This window comes from Nomascus leucogenys, chromosome 22a (genome assembly GCF_006542625.1).
Source record: "Nomascus leucogenys isolate Asia chromosome 22a, Asia_NLE_v1, whole genome shotgun sequence".
NCBI classification, from domain to species: domain Eukaryota; kingdom Metazoa; phylum Chordata; class Mammalia; order Primates; family Hylobatidae; genus Nomascus; species Nomascus leucogenys.
Window position 1 is genome coordinate 1,167,285 of NC_044402.1, and position 25,927 is coordinate 1,193,211.

Genomic DNA, 25,927 nt, shown 5'->3' on the forward strand with positions numbered 1-25,927 from the left:
TGGAGAAAGCCCTCAGCACGCTCTCCCCAGGAGCTTACCCCTGCCTCGGGGCTCCCTTTTTGTCTCTCTTGCTATGTTATTAAAGGAGAGCATCTGGGAACACTGAAAGGCTGGCTTGTGCCTGTGTGTCCCACCCCATCTCAAGGTGGCTGTGCTGCTGAGGGACTCCAGCCCAAGGAAGGAAGCGCCCGTGGCCTGGGGCAGGGCCGTGCAGTTGCATGGCTTTCCTGTCACTCAGGTCACTGAGGGCTGTTCTTGGTACTGTCTAGAAAAGTTGCTTGCATCCCTGGGTCACAGGAATCTCATAACCCAGCCTATGCCCCCAGGCCCCTTCCGTGTCAGTAGAGCCTGCTGAACTAACTGGGTTAGTGAGACCAGCTGACAGCCACAGTGCTCAAAGGTCAGGGTCTAACCCTGCCAGACTGGCCTCTCTGTAGGATTCCCTGTCTTTGAAAGGATACTGGAAGGGCAGTTGTTTTTCTAAACTTACTCCGAACTCTGAGCCACTGCACCCGGCCTAAATATCATTTTAAAAACTAAACATGCTGGCACGGTGGCTCCCGCCTGTAATCCCAGCACTTTGGGAGGCCAAGGCAGGCGGATCAGGAGGTCAGGTGTTCGAGACCAGCCTGGTCAGCATGGTGAAACCTCATCCCTATTAAAAATACAAAAAATTAGCTGGTTGTGGTGGCGGGCGCCTGTAATCCCAGCTACTCAGGAGGCTGAGGCAGGAGAATCGCTTGAACCTGGGAGGCAGAGGTTGTGGTGAGCAGAGATCGCACCACTGCACTCCAGCCTGGGTGACAGAGCAAGACTCTGTCTCAAAACAAAACAAATAAACCATACTTAATTAACTTGGTCTCTTATATGGGCTTGTTCTATTTAATTTTCTGAGTAAACACAAGGCTTGGCTTTATGACCCAAAAAACATGGGCAGCTCTTAGGAAGCTACATCCTCCAGACTCCTGTCACAGTGAATTGTTGTCTTTCAGTGTTTAAAAGCAATAAAGACAAAGTCAAATCAAACATGTAATGACTGCTCCCATTCAGTGGCCATTGGAGATGTTTATTATGACACTGCTTTGGCTGGACACGCAACCATGTGACACTAATGTGTCACAGAAGGTCTCTGAGCACTTTGGCTCATTTTAAATAGAATTTTTAAAAATATACACAAGGCTGGCTTTCCAATGTTTAAAATCATTGTAGAAACCAACAGGTTCAACAGAAATACAAAAGTACAGAAAATGGTTTTCCTGCTTTGGTGTTGGTTGTGGCGGCCGAGGAACATGATTGCCACTGTTTACACAAGTCCAGACGCTGCCAGGGCCTGTTGCGATCAGCTCAGTCTGCGACTAAAACAGCTGGATCATCGACTCTCTTGACTTGCCAACACCAACCCATTTGACTGAAAGAGCAGAAAAGACTGTTATGATACACACTGGAGGCAGAAAGTTCAGAAAAAGTTTTCTTTAGTGTCGTATCTTTCTGTGTAGTTCAAATGGTAAAGGGGCTATTTTCTCTCCAAATGGAGACAGTTGTAATTTGTGAGTTATGAAGGTAGTGCATGTTGGGGCACTGATCCTCTCGCAGCGGAAAACAGGAGTCTCTTCCCTTCTCCCTTGGAAATGGCAACGTTAGTTACTTAGTGACTCTCCCTGCAGGCCCTTTCTCTGTAGGTGCAAACACCTCTGGGCTATGAGAGTAAACATATGACACACTCATATGGCTGGGATGTGTCCCATCTGTTGTTCTAGATGCGGAGAGGCAGGGGCTCCTGGCAAGGTCACACCCACACCCTAGCCCGGAGCCCCACTGCCCCAGCTCTGAGTCCTCCTCCCCTCCTGCCATCCAGTATATTCACTTGGTGACCACACTTGGTTTTCTTATTGCTCACCAAGCCCTGTGCTGGGATGTGGGCCCCTTGGGGCATCCAGGGTGCAGGGAGGGTGGCTGGGGATGCAGGGCACCCACCTGCGACTCCCACGTGATTCTCCACAAAGCGGATGTAGTTCTGGGCCTGTGGGGGCAGGTCCTCCCACCTCCTGGCGCCTGTGGTGTCTGCTTTCCAGCCAGGCAGCGTTTCATATTCGACTTCGACCTTCTGAAGCATCTCCTGGTTAGCTGGGGGAAGCACACAGGAGATGAGTGGGGCCCACAGACCTCCTATCACCAGGGAAGCAGGTATTTGGTGACACGGCCACCCCCATCCAGGGACTCCTTGCCTAGGGACTCAGCTGCGACAAAGGCAGCAAGTGGGCACGTGGCCCAGTTTGATTTTCTCAGTGTTGGGTGGTGAGCAGGGGACAGCAGTGGGGCTCAGACACTGACTACACGCCTTCCAGACCAGAGGGACATGACACATATGTGCTACCCACTCTGCTAGAACTTCCACTGTGACATCAGCTGAGGCACTCCAAGTCTTGGCTTGGAAATTCTAAGAGACTCTAGAATCCTGAAGCACTAAGGGATCCTGAAGCATCTGTGTCCTCCCACCCAAAGAGCATCAAGTCCCAGAGGGCAGGGACCCCCGCTCTGTGCAGGACTCTGTGGTTCCTGGTAGAAGACAACCACCCTTACAGATGGAAGATGCTGGAACATGGGTTCTTGCTGCAAGTGTGTTTGAGCCTTGGAGCCAGGGAGTGTTTGCATGTCCTCCTGGGACCCTGGACCACCATGAGGAGAGCTTGCAGTCCTCAGAAATGCATCCTCTCAAAGGTCAAGGGTCAGGAGGGTCAGGGACACTGCCTGCAAGGACACACATGGCTCCTGTAGCCAAGTGGCCCTCTGTGGTCTACAAAGATCTGCTGAGTGGAGACCAGCCAAGAGCAGCTCACCCAGGGCCACTGAGGAGGAAGCCATTGCGGGGAACAGGGTCAGAACATGACCCCGGACTGAGGTTGAGGGGGCACATCCAGATGCACATGAAACTGAAACCCGTGAAACCCAGGCAAATGGCATCTCCTTCATGCTTTCCAGAAGAAGGGGTGCACGGGAGCAGGGATCCTGGATAGGTCTTAAGTCTCACCACAAAGCATATTTTCTCAGATAAAATAGTCATCCTGTACATCTGCATAGAGCTTTAGGTTTTCCAGAGCCAACCGCATCCACTAACTCCTGTGTGCCTCCCGTGGCTCCCTGCAGGTGGCCTTTTCCTCAAGGCAACTGAAGGTCCCCCAGGGTCCCAGGCGAGTAGTCTGTCCCCCTGAGCCATTCCCAAAGCACTAGAAGGGGCCTACAGCCACCCCTGCCCAGCCAGGTCTCCTGGGGAACGTTGTGGGGAGAAACCTGTGAGAGGCAAAAGCCGTGATGGAGGCTGGTCACTGGAGACAAGCTGCTTGCCCTGTGTCCTGTGAACGTGGGAACTCACCCCTCTCTCAGAAATCACAGGTCCCATCTATTCCAATACCATGAAACGGCCCAACAGGCAGAACGGTTGCCCCACTTCACATACCTGGGAAATAGGGAATCCTTTTCCCATTCAGCTTGTATGAAACGCCGACTTTAATCTCACCCAGCACGTCCAGGATGTCCAGCTTCGTCAGGGCCAGCCTGTGCAAAGCCAAGGGGCAAACCCAAGAAGTGCTCAGCAGTGCTGGGGTTTCTTCCGTTTGCTTGTCACCTCTCGCTTCTGTTATTTACGGCAGGGGTCCCCAATCCCTGGGCTGCGGACCAGTACTGGTTGGTGGCCTGTTAGGAACCGGGCTGCAGAGCAGATGAGTGGCGGGCAAGCTGGCACTATGGCCTGAGCTGCACCTCCTGTCATTCGATTCTCATAGGAGCCCGAACCCTCTTGTGAACTGTGCATACGAGGGATCTAGGCCGCATGCTCCTTGTGAGAAACAAATGCCTGATGATCAGAGCTGGGACAGTTTCATCCCGAAACCATCCGCCGCCACACCCCTGCCAACTGCCCTGTCCATGGGAAAATCATCTTCCACCAAACTGGTCCCTGGTGCCAAAAAGGTTAGGGACTGCTGATTTACACCGAGTGGAAAAGAAAGATTAAGTGATCCCAAAAAAGTGCCATTGACAAACATGCCAGAGGGTGGGGGCTTCTGCTCACGCCCTGCACCTCATCTCTGCCCTTTTAAGTCCCCTGTACCTCGAGTGCCCCACGGGACCCCTGCTCCCACAGGCTCCACTTCCTCCCCTCCCATCCCCACACATGGTGGCTGCTGTCTGTGGCTCTGGCTGCACTTTCCCCACAGCACAGCCGTGTTTAGGGTCCCAGCACTGCCCTGTGTCCAGCCCGTGAGCATGGCACCCTTGTCCTAGTCACCTTCCTGGCCCCTGCCCACCCACCCACCAATGCCAATGATGGCAGCCTCCCTTCCTGGTCCATCTTTGGCACCAGGCCCTGTGCCATGGGCTCTGTTTTTCCTTCTCTCTTTCTGTTTTTCCTCCCTCTGTGGGCAAAGCCTGAAGGGGCACCAGATGCAGCAGGCTATGGATGGGTCTGCTGAGCACTGCTGGCCCTGCCTGTCCTCCATGCTGGCCCTAGCACGTGATAAGGCTGGCGCCGTGAACCCGGCATCGCGCACAAGGAAAGTGAGAGTCAGGGACCCCAGACGCCACACTCTCAGCTACTCGGTCCCTCTGCTTCCCGTTGCCGGACTGGCTCTATACCCACCCAGGAGGGGTCTGGTTAATTCTCCAGGAACTTTGGATGATGCTCTCAACCCTGGTGAAAGATGTGCGACTCACAGCCTTGGCCTGTCTGACTGAGCTGGAAAGGAAGCCGTGAGCCCACCCATCACACAAAGCCTCTTTCTGATCCCTGGGAGATAGCCTGAACAGCTGGGCAGCCTGGGTCAGTCTGTGGAAAGCGGAGGGGCCTGCAGAGTGGATGCCTCGACAGGCCGGCACCCATGCTTCCATCCTCCTAGCAGGATGACAGTGCATCCTTTCGTCCTGGATACTTCTGGTCTCTACATGAAGCATTTTAACCTTTCACAAGTGCCGGAATGCCCTCATCCTTCATGGCATCAGCCCTGGGGTGGGAGTTTGTGCTCCTAGGGCTGGCTCCAACACACCCTGCACAGGCCTCCATACCGCTAACCCCTGGGCCGTGCTTTGTGGAAGGGTCGAGATCGATGGAAACCTTGTCCAAGGAGACTTGGTGGCCCTCAGCCCCTGCGTCAAGTGCTGCTTGCCTCTGCAGGTGTCGGGAGGCAGGGACAGTCCCAGCGGGGACGGCAGCATGGGTTGCTTACGCAGTGAATCCATTGACCATGTGAGCATATCTCAGAATCATCAGGTCCAGCCAGCCGCAGCGCCTCTTCCTGCCTGTGGTCACTCCCCACTCGTGGCCGCGGGTCTGCAGCAGGTCTCCAATCTCCTACGTGAGAACAGGGCGGACGTCACGTGAGCTGTGGTGGGAGCCTTGTGCGGCCTGGCCCTGCTGCTCCCCCTCCTCCCCGCAGGCAGCTCTCAGAATCCCTGAGGGTGCCCCGCCTCCGCCGACAGTCCTTAGTCCAGCTCCCCGACATCCCCACACCCCTGATAAGCCTGTCCAGCAGCTGAGGCTCACAACGGGCAGGGCCTGGCCCACAATGCCAGCTGAGCCGGCGAGCGCTCTTCTTGAACAGGCCAGACCACTAGGCTTTGTGAGCTGGGGAAGGCACAGGCAGCCTTGCTGTCTTCCCCTCCTGCCATGGGCAGCTGGGGGAGGCGGGCCTGGCCCTGCAGCTTGGCTTTGGGGGTCAGGGGTGTGTGTATCTCCTGACATGTATCCCTGCACCCTCTCAGGCCTCTCTGGATGGCGTCCGCCCCTCCCCGTGCGGACTCTCCCAGCACCTGCCCTTCCTCCTGCCCAGTAACAAGGGCCATGTCCTTGCCCTACCAAGGGTCACGGGTTGAGGCTGAGAGAGGAAGGCTGGGGCCTCCTGAGGATTCTGGGGCCACAACAGCTTCCAGAAACCTTCCTGAGGCTGGAGAGCTGGGCAGGGTTGTGAGGGTTGGCTTTCAGCCCCAATTCTAGCTTGGGTGTGACAGAAGACCCCCCAACCTGGGGACAAGGCTGAGGGAAGGTGCTCAGTGTCCTCTCTGAGCCAAGGTGAGTCCACCAGCTACCCTGAATGAGGGTGTCCTGAGGAGCTGCAAGGCGTCCCCACTTGCCTGTGGGCCTCACACACTCCGAGGGGAACGAGGTCATGTGTACGCGTGTGCATGTGCACATCCTATGTGAGCTCATGTGCTGTGGCCGTGGGAACAGGCCCACCCCGGCGCCTTTTACTAAGCTCCCCACTGGCCTGCACAGCAGGAAGGGCCCTGATGGGAGACGGGGAAATAGCACTGACAGGATCCCCACAGCCCCCACCCTGGCACTGCTCACCCCACCCCTGGCACCCCTGCCTGGTCTCCCAGGCCTCCTATGGGGTCCTGAGGGGCTGGGGACTCACATTGATCTGTTCGGTGGGGAAGGCCCCGATGCCCACGCGTGTGGTATAGGCTTTCACCACGCCATACACGTCACCTATGTTCTGCGGGGGGATGCCCAGACCCGTGCACACGCCGCCCACGGTGCAGTTGGATGAAGTCACAAAGGGGTAGGTCCCTGCAAGACGGAGCAGGTTAGGGGGCTACCTGTCACCCCTGTAGTTTATTCCACCCGGCCCAAGAGACCTTCTCAGTAAAGGGCAGCAGGCAGTTCAAATCGTGGGGGGTCCCCTCCGTGGGGGTCGCCAGCCTGGCCTGTCCTGGGGGAGTGGCCGAATGGGTGCTGTGTGCTGAGCCATGTGGCTCACATAGGAGTCTGGGGTGAGGGGAGAGAGAAAGTTGCCCACAGCATGGCCTGAGGTGGCCAGGCCACCTCGGGGGTGAGGGTAAGCTGGTGCGCCCGTGGGGGTGAGGATGGGATATGGCTGTACAGACCATCGGAAGGGCTGGCTCTGACCTACCTTGCCAGGCTCCCTGGCCCCACCCCTGACCTTGTCACCCTGTTCTTTCATCTCTAGCCCAGCCCTTTCTCCTCTCCCCTCCCTTGCTGACAACAGGAACACCAAGGACACGAAGATCATTTCTGTGGGCATGGATGGCACTGTGGCCTTGGAAAGCAGGTCTGCCCCTCCCTCCCCCATCGGTTCCCACGGCTCTCTGCAGCTGGGTCTTCTCTGGCAGGCACGAAAGGTCGTTGGCACGCACACCCTCCCGGACATACCGAAGTCAATGTCGAGGAGGGCGGCGTTGGCACCCTCCACCAGGATCTTCTTGGGGGGGCCGTGGAGTGCCTCATACATAAAGTAAACACCATCTCGGACCATGGGTCTGATCCGCTCAGCAAAGCCCTGCAAGGAAGGGCCAAGCAGCAGAGTGAGCCTGTGGCCTGGGGCAGGGGAGGCCTGGGCGGGGGAGGCCTGGGCGGGGGAGGCCTGCGTCCCAAGAAGGTTGGCCAGCCCATAACAATGCCTAGTATCGGGTGTGCCCCAAGAGTGTTCAACGAGCACCAGGTAGGACAGCCAGCCTCCCTGGAGGGGCACTTCCGCAGCCCCCACACTGCGGCCCCGGCTTCACCTTGAGCCTTTTGAGTTGGCCTTCAATGTCTATTTCCAGGGTGGGGAACATCGACTGGTGCTGGTGGGCCAGGTTCTTGAATCTGCACAAGGGACAGTCATCGTCACCCCCTGTCATGGTCCACACTGGTCCTCAGGGCCCTCCCCACTAGCCACAGTCCCTTCCGGCAACTTCTCCCCATCCTCCCCCGGGACTGCAGACGGCTCAGGTACCTGGAGGAAAACTCATCAAAATCTGACAGGAGGTCGCAGATGCGGAGGCCTGTCCGGGCAGCTTTGGAAGAGTACGTTGGTCCGATTCCCTTCTTGGTGGTGCCTATACTGAAAGATGGGGAGTGGGTGCCCATGAGAACCCAGGAGCCCCAAGGAGCTCAGGCATCCCATGGAGGCCATGACCCCTGCCGGCTCATGACTCCAGGGCTCACCATTGCCGCCTGTGTCTGGCTGAGCTGTGAGTGTGTGCATGTGTGGGTGTACGCACTCGCAAGGATGTACTGGTATGGTGTGTGGATGTGTGCACATGGAGTATGTGCAGGTGTATGCACGTGTGGCTGTGTGTACTTTTGTGCATTTGCGTGGGTGTGTGGGCTTGTGTGGTGTGTGCACATGTGCATACCTGTGCAAGCATGCGTAGGCGTGTGGTGTGTACGTAAGAGCACGAGTGCCTGTGCCTGTGTGAGAGTGTGAGTGGGTAAGTGTGTGACCATCACCTCTCTGAGGCAAGACACTCTTCTGCTTCACTCCTGTGTCCTTGGCACATCTGAGGTTCTACTAAACTGTTTTAGTGTTCCTCGTGTCTTCCCTGGGGCCGTGTGGAGTCAGGAAAGGTGGTGGGTGTGACAGGTGACGGTAGGGCTTATGCACTCCTGGGGGGAGCTGCGTGGCAGTGGCAGCCGGCAAGGACAGTGTGCAACCCCAGAGGGAGACGGGCTGGCTCGTCCGGGGGTTGGGTGATGAGCTGTGGAATTTTGACGGTGCCATTCTCCAGGGGCTTTGAGTGGGTTGAAGTACCCTCCTCGTCGTGCCCAGGACCAGACACACCCCACAGTCTACCGGCTTTCAGGCCCAGAAGACTCCCCGAGGGTGAGAGTGTCCCGGCAGACTTACTTCTTCCCCTCTTGTGCCTGGCGCTGCACTTCCTGAAGTCCATCGACAGCCTGGTGAAAATCAAACACTGTCGGGCGGGCCAGGTGAGGGCACCAGGGAACAGGAGAGAAGCAGAGGACAGATGTTTACACATGGAACTCACCTCCTGCTGGCCTGAGTCTCCTGGGAAGGGGGTGGTCGAGATTTCAAAAAGGACACACTGGGGTGTGACCATGAGTGTCTGGGGCTCAGTTTCCCCATCTGCAAATGGGCTAGTGATCCCTGACCCAGCTCCCAACTTGAAGCTCTTTAAAAAGGATAATGTACAAGCTAATGGAGCCATGTGGAACAAGAAGGCCTTGGGGACTTCCCTGATCTCGGTGGCCATGTAGGAGCAGGGCTGGCTGGCAATGGTGGGGGCAGGAGGGGCTGTTCCCTGTACCCCAGTGGGAAACGTACCAAGGTGGGCTCTGTCAGAGATGATGAGCCTCTTCTCCCAGTCCTTCAGGCCTGCGGGGACACGGCACACAGGTGGGTCAGTGTTCACAGGTGCGCTGCAGCTCACACGTGAGGGGTCAAAGCTGGGCTAGCTCGCCCGGCTCCCATCCGGGTAAGGCATGAGGGGAGGAGGCTGACAGGGCCACCTCTGTTGCACAGCAAGCAGCAGACCCGCCCCTCGCTGCCTCCTCCCCCGCTGAGACTCCCGGACCCTCACTCCGCCCCACTGCCGGGATGCCTACTTCCACGCCTGCAGGCTTCACCCACTCTGGGCTGGGGAGCCAGAGCTGGTGTGAGTGCCCGGCTTTCCTCCCTAGCTGCAGCCACTCTGAAGGTGACCTGTCCCCTCAGGACCTCAGTCTGGGTACCCCCTGGTGCCCATGTCCCCAGAATCACATTCTTGCTCTTTTCACACCCGTCCCACCCTTGAGCCTGAGACTGCAGCTCAGTGTCCTCCCAGACCCACTCGGGCTGCCATCTGTCCTTGCCCACCCTAGGTCTGACTTGCTCACACCCCCAGCTGGCGGGTCTGGCCTCTGCGTGCCTGGCCAGATGCTCTGCAGAGCCTCCAGGAGCCACATCCTTCCTTGCAGGCATAGTTAGCCCAGCAGTCCCCACTTCCCACTGGGTGTCTGGTCCAGGTCCCTGGCTCCTTCCTGGACTTCCCAGGTGCTACCTGGCCCCGTGATGCTGAGGCCACCAGCATCTGAGGCCTCTGGGTTGCCCAGCTCACTCGCTTTCTGCATAGGTAGAGCCAGCGGGTGATGAGCTGGGCCAGCTGTGTTGGGAACCCACCCCCGCCAGTCCCCTCCCCGGGAGAAACCCTCAGGAAGGCTCCAGCCAACACAACCGCTCAGGGCACCGCGTCCAGGACAGGGCAAGTCTGCAGGAGCTTGGACCTACCTTTCTTTTCATTCTTCTCTGCTTCCTCAAACAAGCCTGGCAAGTGAATGACCACCCCGTTGCCTGCGTGAGAGACAGAGGCATGAGAGACAGAGTTGTGTCCCAGACACTGGAAAACATACATTAAGAACAGCATGAAATGGGTGGGTGTGGTGGCTCATGCCTGTAATCCTAGCACTTTGGGAGGCCGAGGCAGGAGGATCACTTGAGGTCAGGAGTTCGAAACCAGCCTGGCCCACATGGTGAAACCCCATCTCTACTAAAAATACAAAAAATTATCTGGGCTTGGTGGCACGTGCCTGTAATCTCAGCTACTCGGGAGGCTGAGGCAGGAGAATCGCTTGAACCTGGGAGGCGGAGGTTGCAGTGAGCTGAGATCCTGCCACTGCACTCTGGGTGACAGAGCGAGACTGTCCCAAAAAAACAAACAAACAAACAACAACAAAAAAACAACCCAGCATGAAATGAGCACACGTATGTTCATAGCAGCATTATTCACAGTAGCCAAGAGCTGTCCATTGACAGATGAATGGATAAGCAGAACATGGTCTACCCACACGATGGAAGAGTATTCAGCCTTAAAAAAGGAAGGAAATTCTGACACAGGCTGCAACGTGGAGGGGCCTCGAAGACATTATGCTGAGTGAAATAAGGCAGTTACAAACGGACACAAACAGGATGATTCCGCTTATAGGAGGTCCCTGGAAGAGTCTAATTCATAGAGATAGAAAGTAGAACGGGAGGCGCCAGGGGCTGGGAGAGGGAGACTGGGGAGTTGTTTGATGTTTCAGCATCTCAGTGTGTGAAGATAAGAAAGTTCTGGAGGTGGATGGTGGTGATGGTTGCAAAACACATTCCTTGGTATTTAAGGAGCTGAAGATTGATGTCCCTGCAGAAACCTGCGCGTAGATGTTTAGCAGCTCTACTCATAATCGCCGAATCTCGACAGCAGTCAAGAGGCCCGTCAGTAAACAAAAGGAGAAATCAACTGTGGTCCATCCGGACAGTGGAGTATTATTCAACACTGAAAACGAATGAGCTATCAAGCCATGAAAAGACATAGAGGAAAGTTAAATGCATGTTACTGAGCGAAAGAAGGCAATCTGAAAAGGCGACATCCTGTACAATTCCAACTCTGAGATTCTGGAAGAGGCAAAACTGTGGAGACAGCATAAGATGAGTGGCTGCCGAGGGTTGAGGAGGGAGAGATGAATGGGTGGAGCTCGGGGGTTTTTAGGACAGTAAAAAATTCTGTACGATACTATAGTGGCAGATACACAGCATAGATTTGTCCAGACTGGTAGAATGTACAGCACCAAGGGTGAACCCTGAGGTGACTATGGACTCCGGGTGACCATGACCTGTCAGTGTAGGTTCATCGATTGGAACAAATGCACTGCTCTGGTGGGGCATGGTGGCTCATGCCTATAATCCCAGCATTTTGGGAGGCCGAGGCAGGAGGATTGCCTGAGGCCAGGAGTTGGAGATCAGCCTGGGTAACACAGCAAGACTCCATTTCTAAAAAAAATGCATATATATATATCAGCTGGGTGTGGTGGCATAAGCCTGTACTCCTGGCTACTTGGGAGACTGGGGCAGGAGGATCCCTTGGGCCCAGTAGGTTGAGGCTGCAGTGAGCTAGGACTGTGCCATTGCATTCCAGCCTGAGTGACACAGCGAGACCCTGTCTCAAAACAAACAAAAACCAAAAAAACACAAATACACCCCTGAGCTCTAAACCCCTTGCTTGAAGATGAAGCCCTTCAGAAACCCCTGCTGCCTCCCCAAGGAACCCCTTTCCCTTTGCCAGTTCCCGCTGAGGCTGGCCATGGCACAGGCTCAGCTGAGGGAGATGGGACTTCAGTCCAGACGAGAGTGACCCGGAGACTACGCAAGCCATGGTGAGCACAAAAGGTCACCCAAATGCCACAGCATCCTGAAATAAACACGCGGCAGAGGCCCGGAGTGCCGCAAGCTGAGGGTGTCTGTGTGAGCCCTGGCACGTCCTGCCGCTTGCTAAGCGGTGCCTCCTTGGCCTTGTTTCCCACCACGTGGGGTCCAGGGCTGGGCAGGACAAGGCTGGCGGCTGGAGAAGGCTTCCTGCAGCACAACCCGGGGTGGCCAGCCAGTGCCACTGCCCAGTCTGCCAGGGCCAGGGGCTCCCAGGACATGGTGGGCAGGCCACCTGACTGCTTAGGGCCTCCCTGCTGTGAACTAGGGACCGCCCCCACACTGTCCTAGCCCCACTGCTGGGAGGGCCAGGGACTGGGTCTGCACCCAAGGGGATGGTCTTGGGTGAGTCACTCCAGCTCAGCCCCTGACCATACATGGCCCCTGCAGCAGCCACCTCTGCTCTATCTTCCTCCCTCTGCTCACATTGAATGGGCCCAGGCCCATGCCATCTGCTGGGCACACACCTGAGGCGCCTGAGCCCCCACTTCCTGACGGGCTGGGAAGGGGTCAGATATATCATAAGGATGGCCTTGCTGAAGTCTGGAAGAGCTGGAAGGGAAGTACAAGAAGGGGCCTGGCTGCCTTGGCCACTGGGATCAGAAAAAGCTTCTCTGAGCAAGGGGGTCTTGGGCTAAGAGCTGAGGCCAGGGTGCACAGAGCAGGCTTCTGACCGAAAGGAGGAGGGAAAGAGAGCCACGGAACCCTGGGGGCAGAGGTGGCTCGCCTCTCGGAGCACTGAGTGGTCACAGGTGGCTGCAGCAAAGTCCACGGGGAGGAGCTGTGTCCGGACCCAGGAGGGGGCAGGCGATGTGGAAGGAGGTCCCTCTGCAGCACGGACTGGGAAGGGGCTGGAGCCAGGCCTGCCAGATGGCCACAGCAGCTCAGGCAAGAGGACGGCCACATGGCCCAGCAGGGCCAGGGAGGGCATGACCTTGTCCACACAGCCTGGTCACCATGCAGCGAGAAGCCAGGTCTGTCGCAAGCACATGTTCACTCACAGGTATGCACATGCAGTCACCGGCACACACAGGGAGTGTGTGCGTGCGAGGGATCAGGGATCAGGGATCAGGCACTCCTGCTCCTGCGTGGTGGATGTGACTCTGCCCCTCCTCCCATCATCCCTGTGTCCTCTCAGCTGCATTCCCAGCCCAGGCCCGGGCTATGCAGGTTTCTGTGCACCAGTGCCTGGTGGGGCGGGTGGAGGCTGGGGTCCAGCCTACTGCTAGAGCCGCCATCACCAGCTCTGGTGCCCCGTGCCCTCGCGCATGGGGCTCCTGGGCTGGCTGACATCCCCTTTCCTGCTCACACACAGGTGGGGGCAGGGCACTCACCAATGAAGGACACGGCCTTGGCGTTGATGATGCCACTGGGCAGCAGGTGGAAGTCGTACTCCTTCCCATCCACCACCACCGTGTGGCCAGCGTTGTTGCCCCCCTGGAACAGAAACCTGGCTAAGCTGAAGGCACTTGGGTACTGAGGATCCCCCGGGCATGGACTGACCCACATGGGGCTTCGTCTGTCCCTGCAGGGCACTGCTGTTGGATTTTGGGGTGTCTGATTTGCTGGCCAGCTCTGCTGCGTCTGTGCGGGACTGGGATGTAGGCATCCTGCACCTTGGAAGGAGTGCAGCAGTTTGGTCAGGGGCCTGGGTTGGGGAGGGTCTGGCCCAGGCTGGTGCCAACACCTCCAGGTGGCTTGGTGCAGGTCTCTGCAGCTGCAGGCCCCGCTCTGGAGCTCGCTCCTCTCATGCAGGAATGAGAAAGCCTAACCCTTCCATAGAGCATGATTCAGCACCCCCACGGCCCAACCTGCCCTCACCCACTTTAGCAGAGACCCCTCCTTTTGGGCAGGCACCTCCCATCTGAGAATGAAAAAGAAAAAGCCATTCGGAGCCAGCCCTGTTCTGGGGAACACCCAGCCACAGGCTCCCCTCTCTGGGGGGACTCCTGCCGATGGTGGGGAGAGGGCCTGGGACTAGGATGTGCAGGCTCCAATCCCCCTCCTGCCATGAGATAGCCACATGATACAAGCAAACTGTGCCACCTCCCTGGATGCCACTGCCTTAGGTTCCCCAAGGGCCTCTTGTGCCAGTGGGAGCTGGAGGATAAGGTAGGGATCCTCTCCAGGTGGGGCAACAACCAAAGCCCTCCTGCCTTTTGCTTGGCTCTGCTCAGCAGGGCACAAGTCCAGTGGATGTCCCCTGCTGCCCCCACCCTCTGCTCCTGCAGGGCAGGTGGGCTGGTGGTGTGATGGATACAGGGACACTCCAGCCCCAAGGCATGGCTCACAGGGCTCCCCTATGTGCAGGCAGGAGGCCCCGCTTCACAGCTGAGGAAGAGGCAGCATCTCTGATGGCCCATGATGGCCCATTGCCACTGAAGCCAGGCCCCCACCAACGGCAAGGGGTGTCCCTCCAGCACCGTTTTGTCTTCATGCTACCATAAGAGATCTGTGTAGGCCAGGTGTGGCAGAGCCTGGAGGGAGCCCCAGAAGGTCTCTGCCCCAGGAAACAAGGCCAGGTCTCCAGCCCCACTTCTGGCCAGCCACTGGATGGCATGGGGGACCCTCCCTGTTGCCGTCTCTCCTTGAGCTCCACCTGGAGGGTGAGCAGGGTCCTGGTGGGGTGAGGGGGACACACACGGATACCCTGCCCCACAGACTGGTCTGGCCTCTCCTTCACTACTGTCCTTTTGGGGCCCACTCTGTCCCCAGGACCCCAGAGCCCAGATCCAGCCCCACCTTCCTGCCTCACCTCCCAGCAGAAAAGCCCTCAACTTGTCTACCCATGGGGGATCCTCCCAGCCACACCCCACTGCTCTCTGCCCAGCCGAGGGGTCTCAGCTCCCCTCCCACCCTCACAAGCCTGGCAGTGGCGTGTTCCACACAGCCTTTCCCCGCCTGCCCAGGCAGGACCCTCAGTGATGGCAGCCCCCTCCCTCTGCACTAGCTCCTCACGACGCATCTGGACAAGATTTACATGGAAAGAGCCCTGGTGGCTGGTGGCAGGGCAACCCTGGGGACAGAGCGGGGGCGGATCCGGAGATGCCAGGCAGGGGGCTCACCCTCCTGGGACCTAACTTCACACACTGGCAGATTATGCAGCACTCAGAGCCCTGAAGCCCCTTCCCAGGGCAGGCGTCCCCACCTCCATACCCCGACTTCTGCCTGGCCCTGCCCGGCTGGGTCCAGTCCTTATAGGAAACCAGTTCAGGACAGTGGCTCTGGGCGGGGCGGTGCTGGGTGAACTGGGTGGGGATCCTGGGAGGTGGAGAGACGCAGGAAGCCTGGTGGCAGGAGGGAGGGTGGTGTGAGGGCACCTGGAGGCCCTGGGGGAGCTAACGCTGCCAGGCGCCGAGGCAGGGTGGGGGTGCAGGGTCAGGGCACTTCTGCAGCCTGGGCAGATGGGCAGGGCTCTCAGCCTGTGCTGCTCAGCAGACCCTGAGTCAGCCCTGGGTGCACAGGTTCAGTCCATCAGGACGGGGCAGGCCCTGGCGTGACTCGAACAGACTCTGGGTTTGGGGGTCACTGCACCCTCCTGGAGACCCCCACCCTTACTCCGTCATTGCCTCAGCACATACGTGGTAATTCCTCTCCGCTGGGGTCACAGAGTACGTTCATGCCCACGATTGCATCTGCTGCCTTTTGGGGGCAGTCAGGGGTGAGGTCTCTGAGGACAGGTAGGGAAACTGAGAAGGGAAGCCTATCCCTTGTACACAGCCCCGCCTGGGGTGCGCAGGCATCGAGGGATGACCTGGCAGTCAGGCCAAGTGCTGCCTACCATGGCAGAGTGCCCAGGGCCCATGTCAACAGGCCCAGGAACGCCCCACTGGGCACACCCTGGCTCTGTTGGGGGCAAACACAGGCTCCTAGGAACACGCGTGGCTTGTCGTAGGCCAGTGGGTGTCCAGTGACCCCAGGGCCAGTGCCAGGCCACACCCGGGAGTAGGAGCCAGCCCAGGACACTGAGCCTGGGGCCTGCTGATCCGCAGGGGCTCCCAGTTCTGGGGAGCCCAGGACGATGGCCCCGCAGAGACCCCAGTCTGTCCTCCCCATCACCAGTTGAGGTCTCAGGATGTCAGGCTGCACAGGCACGTGGTGAGAAGTTGGGGACAAGAAGTCCTCCTGCCCTTCCTCCAGCTTCAGCCTGGGATTCCCACAGCAGAGGCATCCAAGGAGGGCTGGACAAAGGGGGACAAAGGGAAACTGGTACAGTCAGGCTGGGGCTCTGCACAAAGGCAGAGCCTTCAGGTCCAGGCCAGGGTCTGCCTTGCCATGGGAGCCACCAGCCAAGGCTGACCATGAGGCTGGCCGCTGAGGAGGGACCAAACATCAGGGCCAGCCCCGCCTCCTGGAGAGGCACCGAGACCTTCCCTTGGGGCTGCCTCAGGCTGCAGGTGGACGCCAGGCCCCTCAGCATGGTGTGCAGGGCAGTCAGGAGGCTGCTGCCCTTTCACAGGGCTTCCTCCTCTTGCACAGACACACTGGTGCCTCCAGCCCCACCGGTCTCCCTCTTCTCCTTTCCTGGCCCCTGCTGGCCCAGTAGATGGGTCCATGGATCCTGCCGCAGGGGGCCCCCCAGGGTCTGCTTGTTCCAGGCAGCCCAGCCCTGAACTCTGAGTCCTGTCACCATCCCCCCAGTGTCGAGCCCCCAGGGCAGCGGCACTCACTCTGTCTTTCCTGCCTCATAGGGATAAGTGATGGGCAGAAGAGCCAGGGTGAGTGTGTGCCACGGGACAGCCCTGTTCAGGCACAGCTCCCACCACAGCCCCTCAGGCCAAGCTCCAGGGTCCCCAGGTCTAGCCGGCAGGCCTGTCTCTGCCAGGCACCCCTCGGCTGCCCTGCTCCTCTGAAAGCAGAGCTGAGGCACCTGAGCTCAGGGAAGGCCATGGGCACATCCATCCTTCAGCCACCACTCAGGGTCCTCTAGGGGCTGCGGAGTCTTGCATTTACCTAAGATGCCCACTGCTGCCCCTACAGGTGGAGAGGAAGCCCAGACCTGCTGCTCCTAGGAAAGGAGCCCCCTGCATGGGCAATGGGCTGAGCCACACGCTGTGAGCTGCCATGGACGGTCACCCATGTTGCACACTGCACAACTCTAGGGGGTGCTGTCACAGAGCCATGGCATGAATGATGGCCCCTAGAGGTGTAGCAGCTGCAGGGCCACATCATGCCGACTTTCTACTGTTTGCCAGGTCAGGGACAGTAGATTAAGGTAAGCCCCCAACTCTCAGAAGCACAGTGATGCAAGGGTGGGAGTGAGAGAGAAGATACGAAGATGGACAGTGCAGAACACCTGCCTTGAGTGACCTGTACCCAAAGGCTCAGACCAGGCTGGGGGCCCAGAGTTAGGGGCACCCGGGGAGCCTGGTGGCCCCCTGGCGCTCTCTACCTGCCTCCAGGTTTCTCTTGGGGTCTTCCCCTCTGTGGTGGAGCCTTGGGTCAGGACACAGCTCTGAGCCCCCACGGACACTGGAGCCCCCCCTACCACTCTCTGCCTAGTCTGACTGGTCACTCAAAGTCCCTAGGGGACATCCCTGCCAGCTGCCTCCCTGGTAGCAGGGAGTTTAGGAAAAGAGGCTCTCTCCATCCTGGACAAGGGAAGGGGGACAAGGCCCACTCAGGAACCAAACACAGCTCTGACCCCTGCTTTGTCCCTGCGGGTCCAGCCAACTCACCCCTCTGGGGGCCAGGAAAGGCACGGCCCCATGGCCAGCCCTGTCTCCACTGCCCCACTCAGGCCCCTCCCCTCCAGGAGGCTGTGCGTGTGCTCAGACCACCCACAGCGCCTCTGGCGGCGGGGGGCACTCCTCAGTCCTCCCACCATTGCTGGTCCCTCCAGGCATTTTATATATGTACATATATTTATAAGTAAATATCTCTCTACATCTCTCTCCATATCATCTATCTATCTATAGTCTGCCAGGGCTGCCAAAACAAAATCCACAGCCTGGACAGCTTAAACAATGGAATTTTTTTTTTTTTTTTTGAGACAGGGTCTCACTCTGTCGCCCAGGTTGGAGTGCAATGGTGTGATCCTGGCTCACTGCAACCTCTGCCTCCTGGGTTCAAGCGATTCTCCCACCTCACCCTCCCCAGTAGCTGGGACTACAGGCGCCCACGACCATGCCCAGTTAATTTTTGTATTTTAAGTAGAGACCGGGTTTCACTTGGCCAGGCTGGTCTTGAACTCCTGACCTCAAGTCATCCGCCTGCCTCGGCCTCCCAAAGTGCTGGAGTTACAGATGTGAGCCACCGCGCCCACCTGCTACTCTCCAGGTGTTAAGGATCTGGCTCCTGCAGTCCTCCTGGGCAGGCAGGTGTGGCCTCCTGCATTTGACCCGTGGCTCCTCCAAGGCCTCTCCTCTCCCAGCGTCACCCTGGTTGGGCCTCCACAGGCACTGGGAAGACGAGGGGTGCGCTGAGCTGGCATGGGGTGGCCACTCAGTAGCTGGAGACTCCTTGGAGGCAGCCAGGGGAGGGCTGTGCTGTGACCTGGGGCCGAGCTGAGGGGCAGGGCCAGTTCCGGGGACCTCTGCCCACCTGCTTACCTCTGGGTTGCCAAACCACAGCTCCTCCCCACCACGCCGACGCCGCGCTCCTCCCCACCACGCCGACGCCGCGCTCCTCCCCACCACGCCGACGCCGCGCTCCTCCCCACCACGCCGACGCCGCGCTCCTCCCCACCACGCTGCCACGCTCCTCCCCACCACGCCGACGCCGCGCTCCTCCCCACCACGCCGACGCCGCGCTCCTCCCCACCACGCCGACGCCGCGCTCCTCCCCACCACGCTGCCACGCTCCTCCCCACCACGCCGACGCCGCGCTCCTCCCCACCACCCCGACGCCATGCTGCTGACACCTGCAAGGCCTCTGCACATACAGGTTTTGTCCTTGCTCCTCACCTCCACACTGCCCAGACGGTGCATGCCCTGCCCCTGCACTGAGCTTGTCACCCGTGCGTGTCCCAGCCTTGCCCTACAGCCATCGTCCTGCTCCTGTCCACCCCGTCCCTAAACCCTTGGGATGCCACCTGCCATCTGCCTGGCTTGGGGGCTGTCCATTGACCTCCTTTGACCTGCCAGTGCCCCCTCCACTCCCGGCCCACTTGGCCACTGCCCTTCTCTGCCCTGCAATCCATAGGCCCTTTACTGCCATGAATGACTCCTCTGGCCACAGTGTCTGCTTGGCCCAGGGTTCCCAAGAAGACCCCTTTCTCTCCTGCGATGCAGCCCCCATCGTCAGCCCTACCTGCAGCAACACCTGGGACGAGGCTCGCTACCTCCCATGCTCCAGAGCCTTCTCCCCACAGCGTTAGCGGACTGCATCTCTGACAGCGCCGTGCCCCAATGCCACTGCGCTCTGCCCGCTTCTCCCTCGGCCCTAGCTGTGCCAGGCCCATGCTATACCACCTCCTGGTTCAGCTCTCATGCAGGCTTGGGGAGGAGGGGACAGTGGAGTGGCTGTTTGCACCTCTCCCCCTGGAATGGGAGCGACCAGCTCTCCTGCCTCTGTGTCCATCCCCAGCCCTGACCCAGGGCCTGGCTGTCAGCGAGCTCACACCAGGCAGCGAAGGCAGCAGCGTGGCAAGCGCAGGGGGAGGCCAGTGGTGCTTTTCAGAGGCCGTGAGGCTCCTGGGCCCAACCTCTTGGCATTGGCACCCAATGGCAGTTTGTATGACGACTGTGCCTGGCACAGAGCAAGGGGCCCTGGCGCCCAGTGTGCACGCACCTGTGACTACCAGTGCGGTGGGTTCACCCACTTACACTGCTTCACTCCCTTCTGGGCTCTGCTTGCAGGCTCCCACCATTCATTCATTCCTTCAACCCAAAGGAATTGTTCTCTGCCCCTTTTGGTAGTGGGGTGAGGCCTGGGACAGAACTGAGGTCACTGGCACAGGTGTGCAGGTCTCAGCTGCCTGGGACTGGTGTTCCTGCAATGATGCAGGGCTGTGTGTAACTGCAGGGACCTTCTGTCCTGGAGCCACAGCCCAGTAACCAGCACCATCAACAGTGCAGAGGTGAGGAAGGGGGAAAACATCTTTCTGGAAGCAACTCCAGGCATTCCCTGGCCAAGGCAGCTGCCCCTCTGACTCCCAGAAGGTCTCTGGTGCACCCTGGAGCCTGAGGCAAAGCGTTACCTGATGACCCCTTGGAGAGGGTGCCCAGAGCTCCGACAGCCACAGCACAGGGGCCCTCAATGCACAGGATGCCAGCTCCTACCTGGCGCTGCCACACCACAGAGGACACTGGAAACACCCTGTGATCTCACACCCCTGCATACACGGCCATAGCTTTCCACCCCTATCCGCCGGCTGGACACTGGCTCTAGCTAGACCTGGAGGGCACGGGAGGCTGGGAGTGTGCTATGGAGACCCAGGGCAGGCCCCTTCAGCCCGTGTACTGGGCATGGCCAGACATAAACAGCCCAGTGCCCTGAGGTCTGCACTGCAGCAGAAGGACGGGGATTCTAAACCCTGACCAGGGCGTGCTGGAGCCTTGTGGTCCTCGGCAGGGAGCCCAGTTATCCTGAGGAAGTATCTTGGAGATGGAAGGAGGAACTAGGGGGTGAAGGCCAGGCACTGCCAGCCTGGGAACAGGGGGCAGGGGAGACCCAGGTGCGCCTGCCTTCAGCTGCCCATTTGAGGGGTAGGAGCTGGATATGCAGGCGGGGCACGCAGGGGAAGGAAATGCCATGGACACGAGGGAGGAAGCACAGGAGGAGGTGCCTGGGGACCCCTCGGAAGTAGGATGGGGTGTCTGTGCCCAGAGAGAAGAGAAGGAACACAGGACCCCAGCACAGACAGGCAGACAATGTGATGTGGCCGCAGAGCAGGGAGGGCAGACCTGGCTCAGAGGAGACTCAGCCTGGAGGGGAGAGAGGCTTGGGAGCAGCCAGGGGAGCAGGCAAGGAGGAAGATGGCACAGTGGGGCCAGGGGGCATAGTGCAGCCTGACAGACCCAGAGCCATCCTGGAGTGGAGGTGTGAAGGGGGGGGTGTGGGCACAAGGTGGGGGACGCAAAATGTAGGCTTAGCCTGGAGAAGGGAGGCTGCCCAGGAAACAGGTCCTAAAGATGGACCCAAGGCGGGAGACTGTGGGAGGTAATGACACTCTCAGGGGCCCCCAGGTGCTCTCTGACCACAGGCCCCAGACCACCGGGATGGGAAAAGAATGAGGCGAGCCGTGGGGGGCTTTGGGCAGCCCCAGATCACCTCTGGGCAGAGTGGAAGTCCATGTCCAGGGTGGGCAAAGCAGCGACTCTTGCCAAGTGCCAGGGGCCACCAGGGGGCTTGGGAGCTGGGCTCGAAGTGATGGCTCTGCTGGTGCAGGCATCAGCAGAAGGCAGAGCCAGAGCCTGGGTGTCCAGAGGCTTGGGCAGCCAGGGAAGGAGCATAGCCAACACCCAGGATGGCCCCAGGCCCAGGTGACCCTTCGGGGACTGGGGAGCAGAACAGGCTTGTTGCCAGGGCTGGTAGCTTCAGCCTTCCTGGCAGCCAGCCTGCCTCCCGGATGCGGCCCAGCCCGCTCTGCCCATTGCATGCACTTTGACCACCTGGACCACTCGGCCCTTGCTCTGTCCTCTGCTCAGCCCCTCGAGTGAGTGGGTGAGGTGTGGCCTCTGTGCGCCTGGAGACCCCCATGTCAGGTACCTTCATCTGGCTTCAGGCATCCACACTCCAAGTAAGAAAGACGCAGTCTTCCCTGGGGAGATCCAGCCAGACCCTCACTCCGCCAGCCTCTGACGACATGGGGTGGTCAGACATGGTGTGCACAAGAACAGGGGAGGTGCTGGGAGCCTGGTGGTAGGGGAGAACCCCCACCGCTAAGAGGAGAGATGGGCACTGTGAGGTAGGGGGTCACTGAGCACTTGCAGAGAGCCTGGGGCTGGGGCCCCAAAGAAGACCAGTCCCTGACCTTCCCTTGCAGAGCAGCGCCCCGCTGAGATCCAGCTCAGTCCCTGCACTCGCGGGTGGGGACAAAGGGCCAGGCCCTGGGCTATCATGGTGGGCACGTGGCACCCGCGAGGGCTCCCAATGTGGCAGTGATTCATTCCTCCATGCTTGAGCCTCCATTCCCCTGTGAAGGAGCTCTTCAGGATGATCCTGCCTCACTGGCTTGTGAGGAGGCTGCAGGGGTACAGGTGTGGGCTCCAGGGACAAACCTCTTTTATTCCCACTCACTTGGAGAGCCAGGGGCTCCCTCAGGCTGTGGGGTGGCCTGGCGAGGGCGGCCTGGTGGCCCGACTGCGGGATGGGCTCCAGCCTGCTGCATCCTTCCCCCAGCACAGCTGCGAGTGAGCGGGGCTGTGGGGGGACTGGGCGGGGGGCACAGCAGGGAGTGCCCAGATCCAGAACCATCTCCACAGCTGGGAGCAGAGCCGGATGAACGCCGTGTACAGCAGCTGTGGGGGCCCTAGCTCGCCCTGCAGAAGTGCATGGCGCCCACCAGAGCTGGCAGCTCATAGGGAGGGGACTGGGCTTCACGGGAGCAGAGAGGTCTAAGGAGGGTTGGGGGGCCATGGCTGCCCCACGCTGAGGGCGCCCTGGAGGGTGAAGAGCGGTAGAGTGCTGGACACGCCCCCTGGCGGCCGGGGACAAGGTGGCAGGGCAGAGGCAGTGTGGAGGGAGCATGGGCTGAGGACCACCTCTAGGACCTGGGGGATCTCTGGAGCGAGGGATGAGCTTGCCTGCTGCTTAGGACGGAGAGCGAGGTGGGAGGTCCCCCACCGTTCCAGGAAGAACTTTCTAGGAAGCCACAGTCCCTTCCGGCAGGAGGGGCTCAGACAGCCCTGAGCCACACAGGGTGCTGGGCTGACTCCCTTCTCTGACAGGGATCGTCGCGAGCCCCAGCCCTCCTCTCTGGAGCTCAGGAAGGAGGCCGCAGAACCCGGAGAAGGGGCGGTGCAGGGGCCCTTGTTCCACTATTGGCAGCAGCCCCAGGCAGGCTCCAAACCCCAGACGCGTGCATCCCAAAGTTGACCTCTTTGTGCCTGGGGCTGTAAGTCAGCCCATGGGCAGCAGACCTGGCTGCCCTGTAATCGGGCATGCAGCCCCAGGGTGGCGGCCCGAGAGAGTGCCCAGTGTCCACTCAGTCAGAACAGATGGGGGCGCTGAGAGCAGCTGCTGGCTGGCAGAGGCCCCGCCCTGGGGGACAAAGCAGGTCTGGCCTCCTCGGTGGCACTGCCAGCCACCGGGTCACCCTGGCCAGAAGTCTGTGGCCCTCCCTCTCCCATGTCTGGCTAGGATCGTCCCAAGCACCCTCCCTCAGGCCCGGCCCCAATTGCCCCCCAGGACGGCCGTGCCCCCTTCCACCTCTGCCTCTCCTTGGCTGACTCACCGGGGTCACCCCCACCCAGCAGGCAGCTTTTACCCCCTCCACCACCTGCCAACCCTGCGGGGAGCCAGCTAAGTCCTGTCCCAGACCCAGACAGGCCCCAGGTGATCACTGTAAATGAGGAAGGGGGGTGTCTTGGGGGTCCTCAAACCATCCTGGGGCTGGGTCCTCTGGTTCCCCCATAGAGGGTCCAGCGTCACACCCATGGCATGCGCCACCCCCTGAGGATCGGGTGTCCCCAACTCAGCGACTTGTATTTATAGCTGTGCCCTGGCCCGCTGCCGGGGTGGTGGAGGAGGGGTGGGTGGAAGGAGGTTGGTGTGTGTGGGTCGGGGGTTGTGTGAGTGGTGCGTGTGCGTGCGTGGGTGGGGTGGCCCTGGGAAAGGTGCTCCCGGAAGGAAGGCATCCAAGCGGGTGAGTGACCGGCCAGGGCATGGGAGGACAGGGGCCGTCTGGGTCGGGGGAGGGGGGCTCGCTGGGCGGTAGGGGAGGGACCCGGCGCCCCAGCCCGCACCTGGCAGCGGCTGATGATGTCGGCGTCCGTGGCCAGCAGGTCCACCACCTTGCCTTTGCCCTCGTCCCCCCACTGCGCGCCCAGCACCACCGTCACGCGGGAGCCGGTCGCCGCCGCCTCCTGCTGCAGCCGCCCCCGCTTGACGCCGCCTGCGCCGGGGGGCCGGTCGTTGGAGGCTCGGGTCCCCGACATGCTGGCTCGGCTCTTCCGCTGCGCTGGCCCGGCCAGGAGCCCGCCGCCGCCGGCGTCTGCGCCATTAAATGGAGCCGGGCCGGGGCAGGGGGCGGGGCAGGGGGCGGGCCGGGGGCGGGCCAGGGCGGGCACAGTGACGCCCCGGTGACCTCCGGCCGCCAAATCCCCGCCCCCTCGCCGCTGCCCGGGAAACCCAGTTGAGTCTCGAGCACTTTAGGGGTGAGGGGCCGCACGGACCGACGGCCAGGCAGGCAGATGGCCTGGGGCGCCCCACGAATTTGCCAACGGAGGCAGTTTCTCGCTAGCCCGTCGGGGACCAAGGCTTGCGCACCCCAATCTCACCCCCCAGGCCCTTGCCGGGCCCAGGACTTCCGGGTTCCAGCAACTGCAGGGGCGGTCTTTCCCTCCAGGGAAGGAGTGCGGTTTGCAAAAGGGGAGCTGCGTCCTGCACCCCACCTAGAGGGTCCGCACTCTCGGGGAGCGCACCTGCCCCCCGCGGAACCCCGAGTCCCCTGGGCGCGGGCGCGCCCCCTGGCGGCCGTGAAGAGCCGCGCAGCGCGTCCTCGCCGAGGACGTTGTGTCCCCGCAACTGCCCGCACCTCTGCCCCACCGCAGGGGCCCCGCGTCCCGCCCGGGCGCGATGTGGCTCGGTCCTGGCTGTAGCGAGCAGGCGAGCTCCAGCATGGAGCTCCGGCCCTCAGCACCCAAGTCTGGGGTAAAGGGACCCATCCTGTCAGCGTCACCTGGCTGGCATGGGAGCAACCCCCAGGGATGCACACCAACGTGGGGCCCAGGTTCCCAAGAGGCCCCACACCAGACCTTCCCGTCCCAGCCTGTGGAGGGACTAGGCCCCAGAGGGAGGCGATGGTCTGCGAGGCTCCCGTGTTCCCGGCTGGTTGTCCTGTCTCGCCCCTCCCGCTCCACCCCTCCCAAGTGGATGAGGCTTGGAGGAAGCCAGCCCTGGTGGCCAAGAGAAGGGTCCTGGGGCCCCAGGGGCAGAAAGGAGAATCAGGTTCTTGCTTCAGAGCAGGGAGGCGGGGCCCTTGGTTCCCTCCCTGAGGGCTCTCGGTTGCCAAAGAGCCTGGAGCCACGAGGCTTCTTGGGCTCAGGGCAACTCCAAGGCTAGTGACAGGGAGTCCATGGAGATGGGACACTCCCTATGAGGAAGGAGTGGAGCTTGGGCCCGTCACAGCAAAGGTCGCTCACACTGAGTTAGTGATTCAGGTGCAGCCAAGGACACCGCTGCCCACCCCTGCCTGCAGCCTCCCCACCCCTCCTCTCCAGGCGCCTGACCCTGCCCCAGCCTGAGGGAGAGGGGCTGTTCGAAGCCTGGCCCCCTGCCCCCTGCACCCATGTCCCCAGTCCCCTCTCCTTCCACCGGGCACATTGACACTTCCTCTCCCTCAGCATCCTCACGGGGAAAATGCCGCTGCGTGGGTTCCAAGCAGTCAGTGGGGCCTCCGTGGAAAAGCAGTCGTCGTGTATGAACTTCCTAGTGCCACCTTGGGGGTGACAGCTGGTGGGGGGTGAGCAGACCACCGCCCCCAGCTTGGGAAGGGGCTGGAGCAGGGTTGCAGGGCTCTGAGATTTGGCAGAACCTGGAGCCTGCTGAGAAGCGGCTGCACCTGAGGGTGGGGCAGTGGGTCTGGGGGTGTCAAGGAGGGAATTTGGGGCACAGCGGATAGCTGTGCAGGTAGGGAAGAGGCGGACTGCAGCAGGAGAAGCCAAGAAGGTCACGGGAGGTTTGTTTCCAGATGAGAGAAACTGACAATGTTAAATGCCCACCAGGAACCACAAAGTCCCATCAGACGAGGAGGTGCTTCCAAGGCCTGGTGGGGGCCACCAGCTCTGAGCCCTTCCTGGGGACCCCTGGGGCTCTGGGCCAGCAGATGTCAGATAGAGGCTTGGGGGACTGGGGGACATGCTAGACCACCT

General features: G+C 60.3%; 1 protein-coding gene across 2 annotated transcripts; it reads right to left on the reverse strand.

The window, feature by feature from the left end:
- Positions 1 to 1,045: 1,045 nt before the first annotated feature.
- On the reverse strand, positions 1,046 to 24,072 carry ADSS1 (adenylosuccinate synthase 1). 2 transcript variants are annotated; one of them, XM_003276202.4, is made up of 13 exons: positions 23,801 to 24,072; positions 13,286 to 13,388; positions 10,002 to 10,064; positions 9,060 to 9,110; positions 8,622 to 8,688; positions 7,728 to 7,835; positions 7,516 to 7,597; positions 7,163 to 7,289; positions 6,405 to 6,559; positions 5,217 to 5,341; positions 3,455 to 3,552; positions 1,975 to 2,124; positions 1,046 to 1,408 (listed from the first exon to the last, which is right to left on the reverse strand). In XM_003276202.4, exons 1-13 carry the CDS (start codon positions 23,990 to 23,992, stop codon positions 1,356 to 1,358), a joined length of 1,374 nt encoding a protein of 457 aa, XP_003276250.1. In that variant the 5' UTR covers positions 23,993 to 24,072; the 3' UTR covers positions 1,046 to 1,355. The 2 variants fall into 2 exon arrangements, with proteins under 2 accessions (XP_003276250.1, XP_030659557.1); XM_030803697.1 differs by lacking the exon at positions 23,801 to 24,072 and adding an exon at positions 14,108 to 14,242.
- Positions 24,073 to 25,927: the final 1,855 nt, after the last annotated feature.

Excerpts from the sequence above, each read along its gene's own strand:
- ADSS1 (XM_003276202.4), bottom strand. The coding sequence starts at position 23,992 with ATGTCGGGGACCCGAGCCTCCAACGACCGGCCCCCCGGCGCAGGCGGC. Across the intron at positions 9,111-10,001 it reads AGAGAAGAATGAAAAGAAAG|GCCTGAAGGACTGGGAGAAG; the intron begins GTAGGTCCAAGC and ends GTGTCCCCGCAG. Across the intron at positions 7,836-8,621 it reads CAGGCACAAGAGGGGAAGAA|TATAGGCACCACCAAGAAGG; the intron begins GTAAGTCTGCCG and ends CCCATCTTTCAG.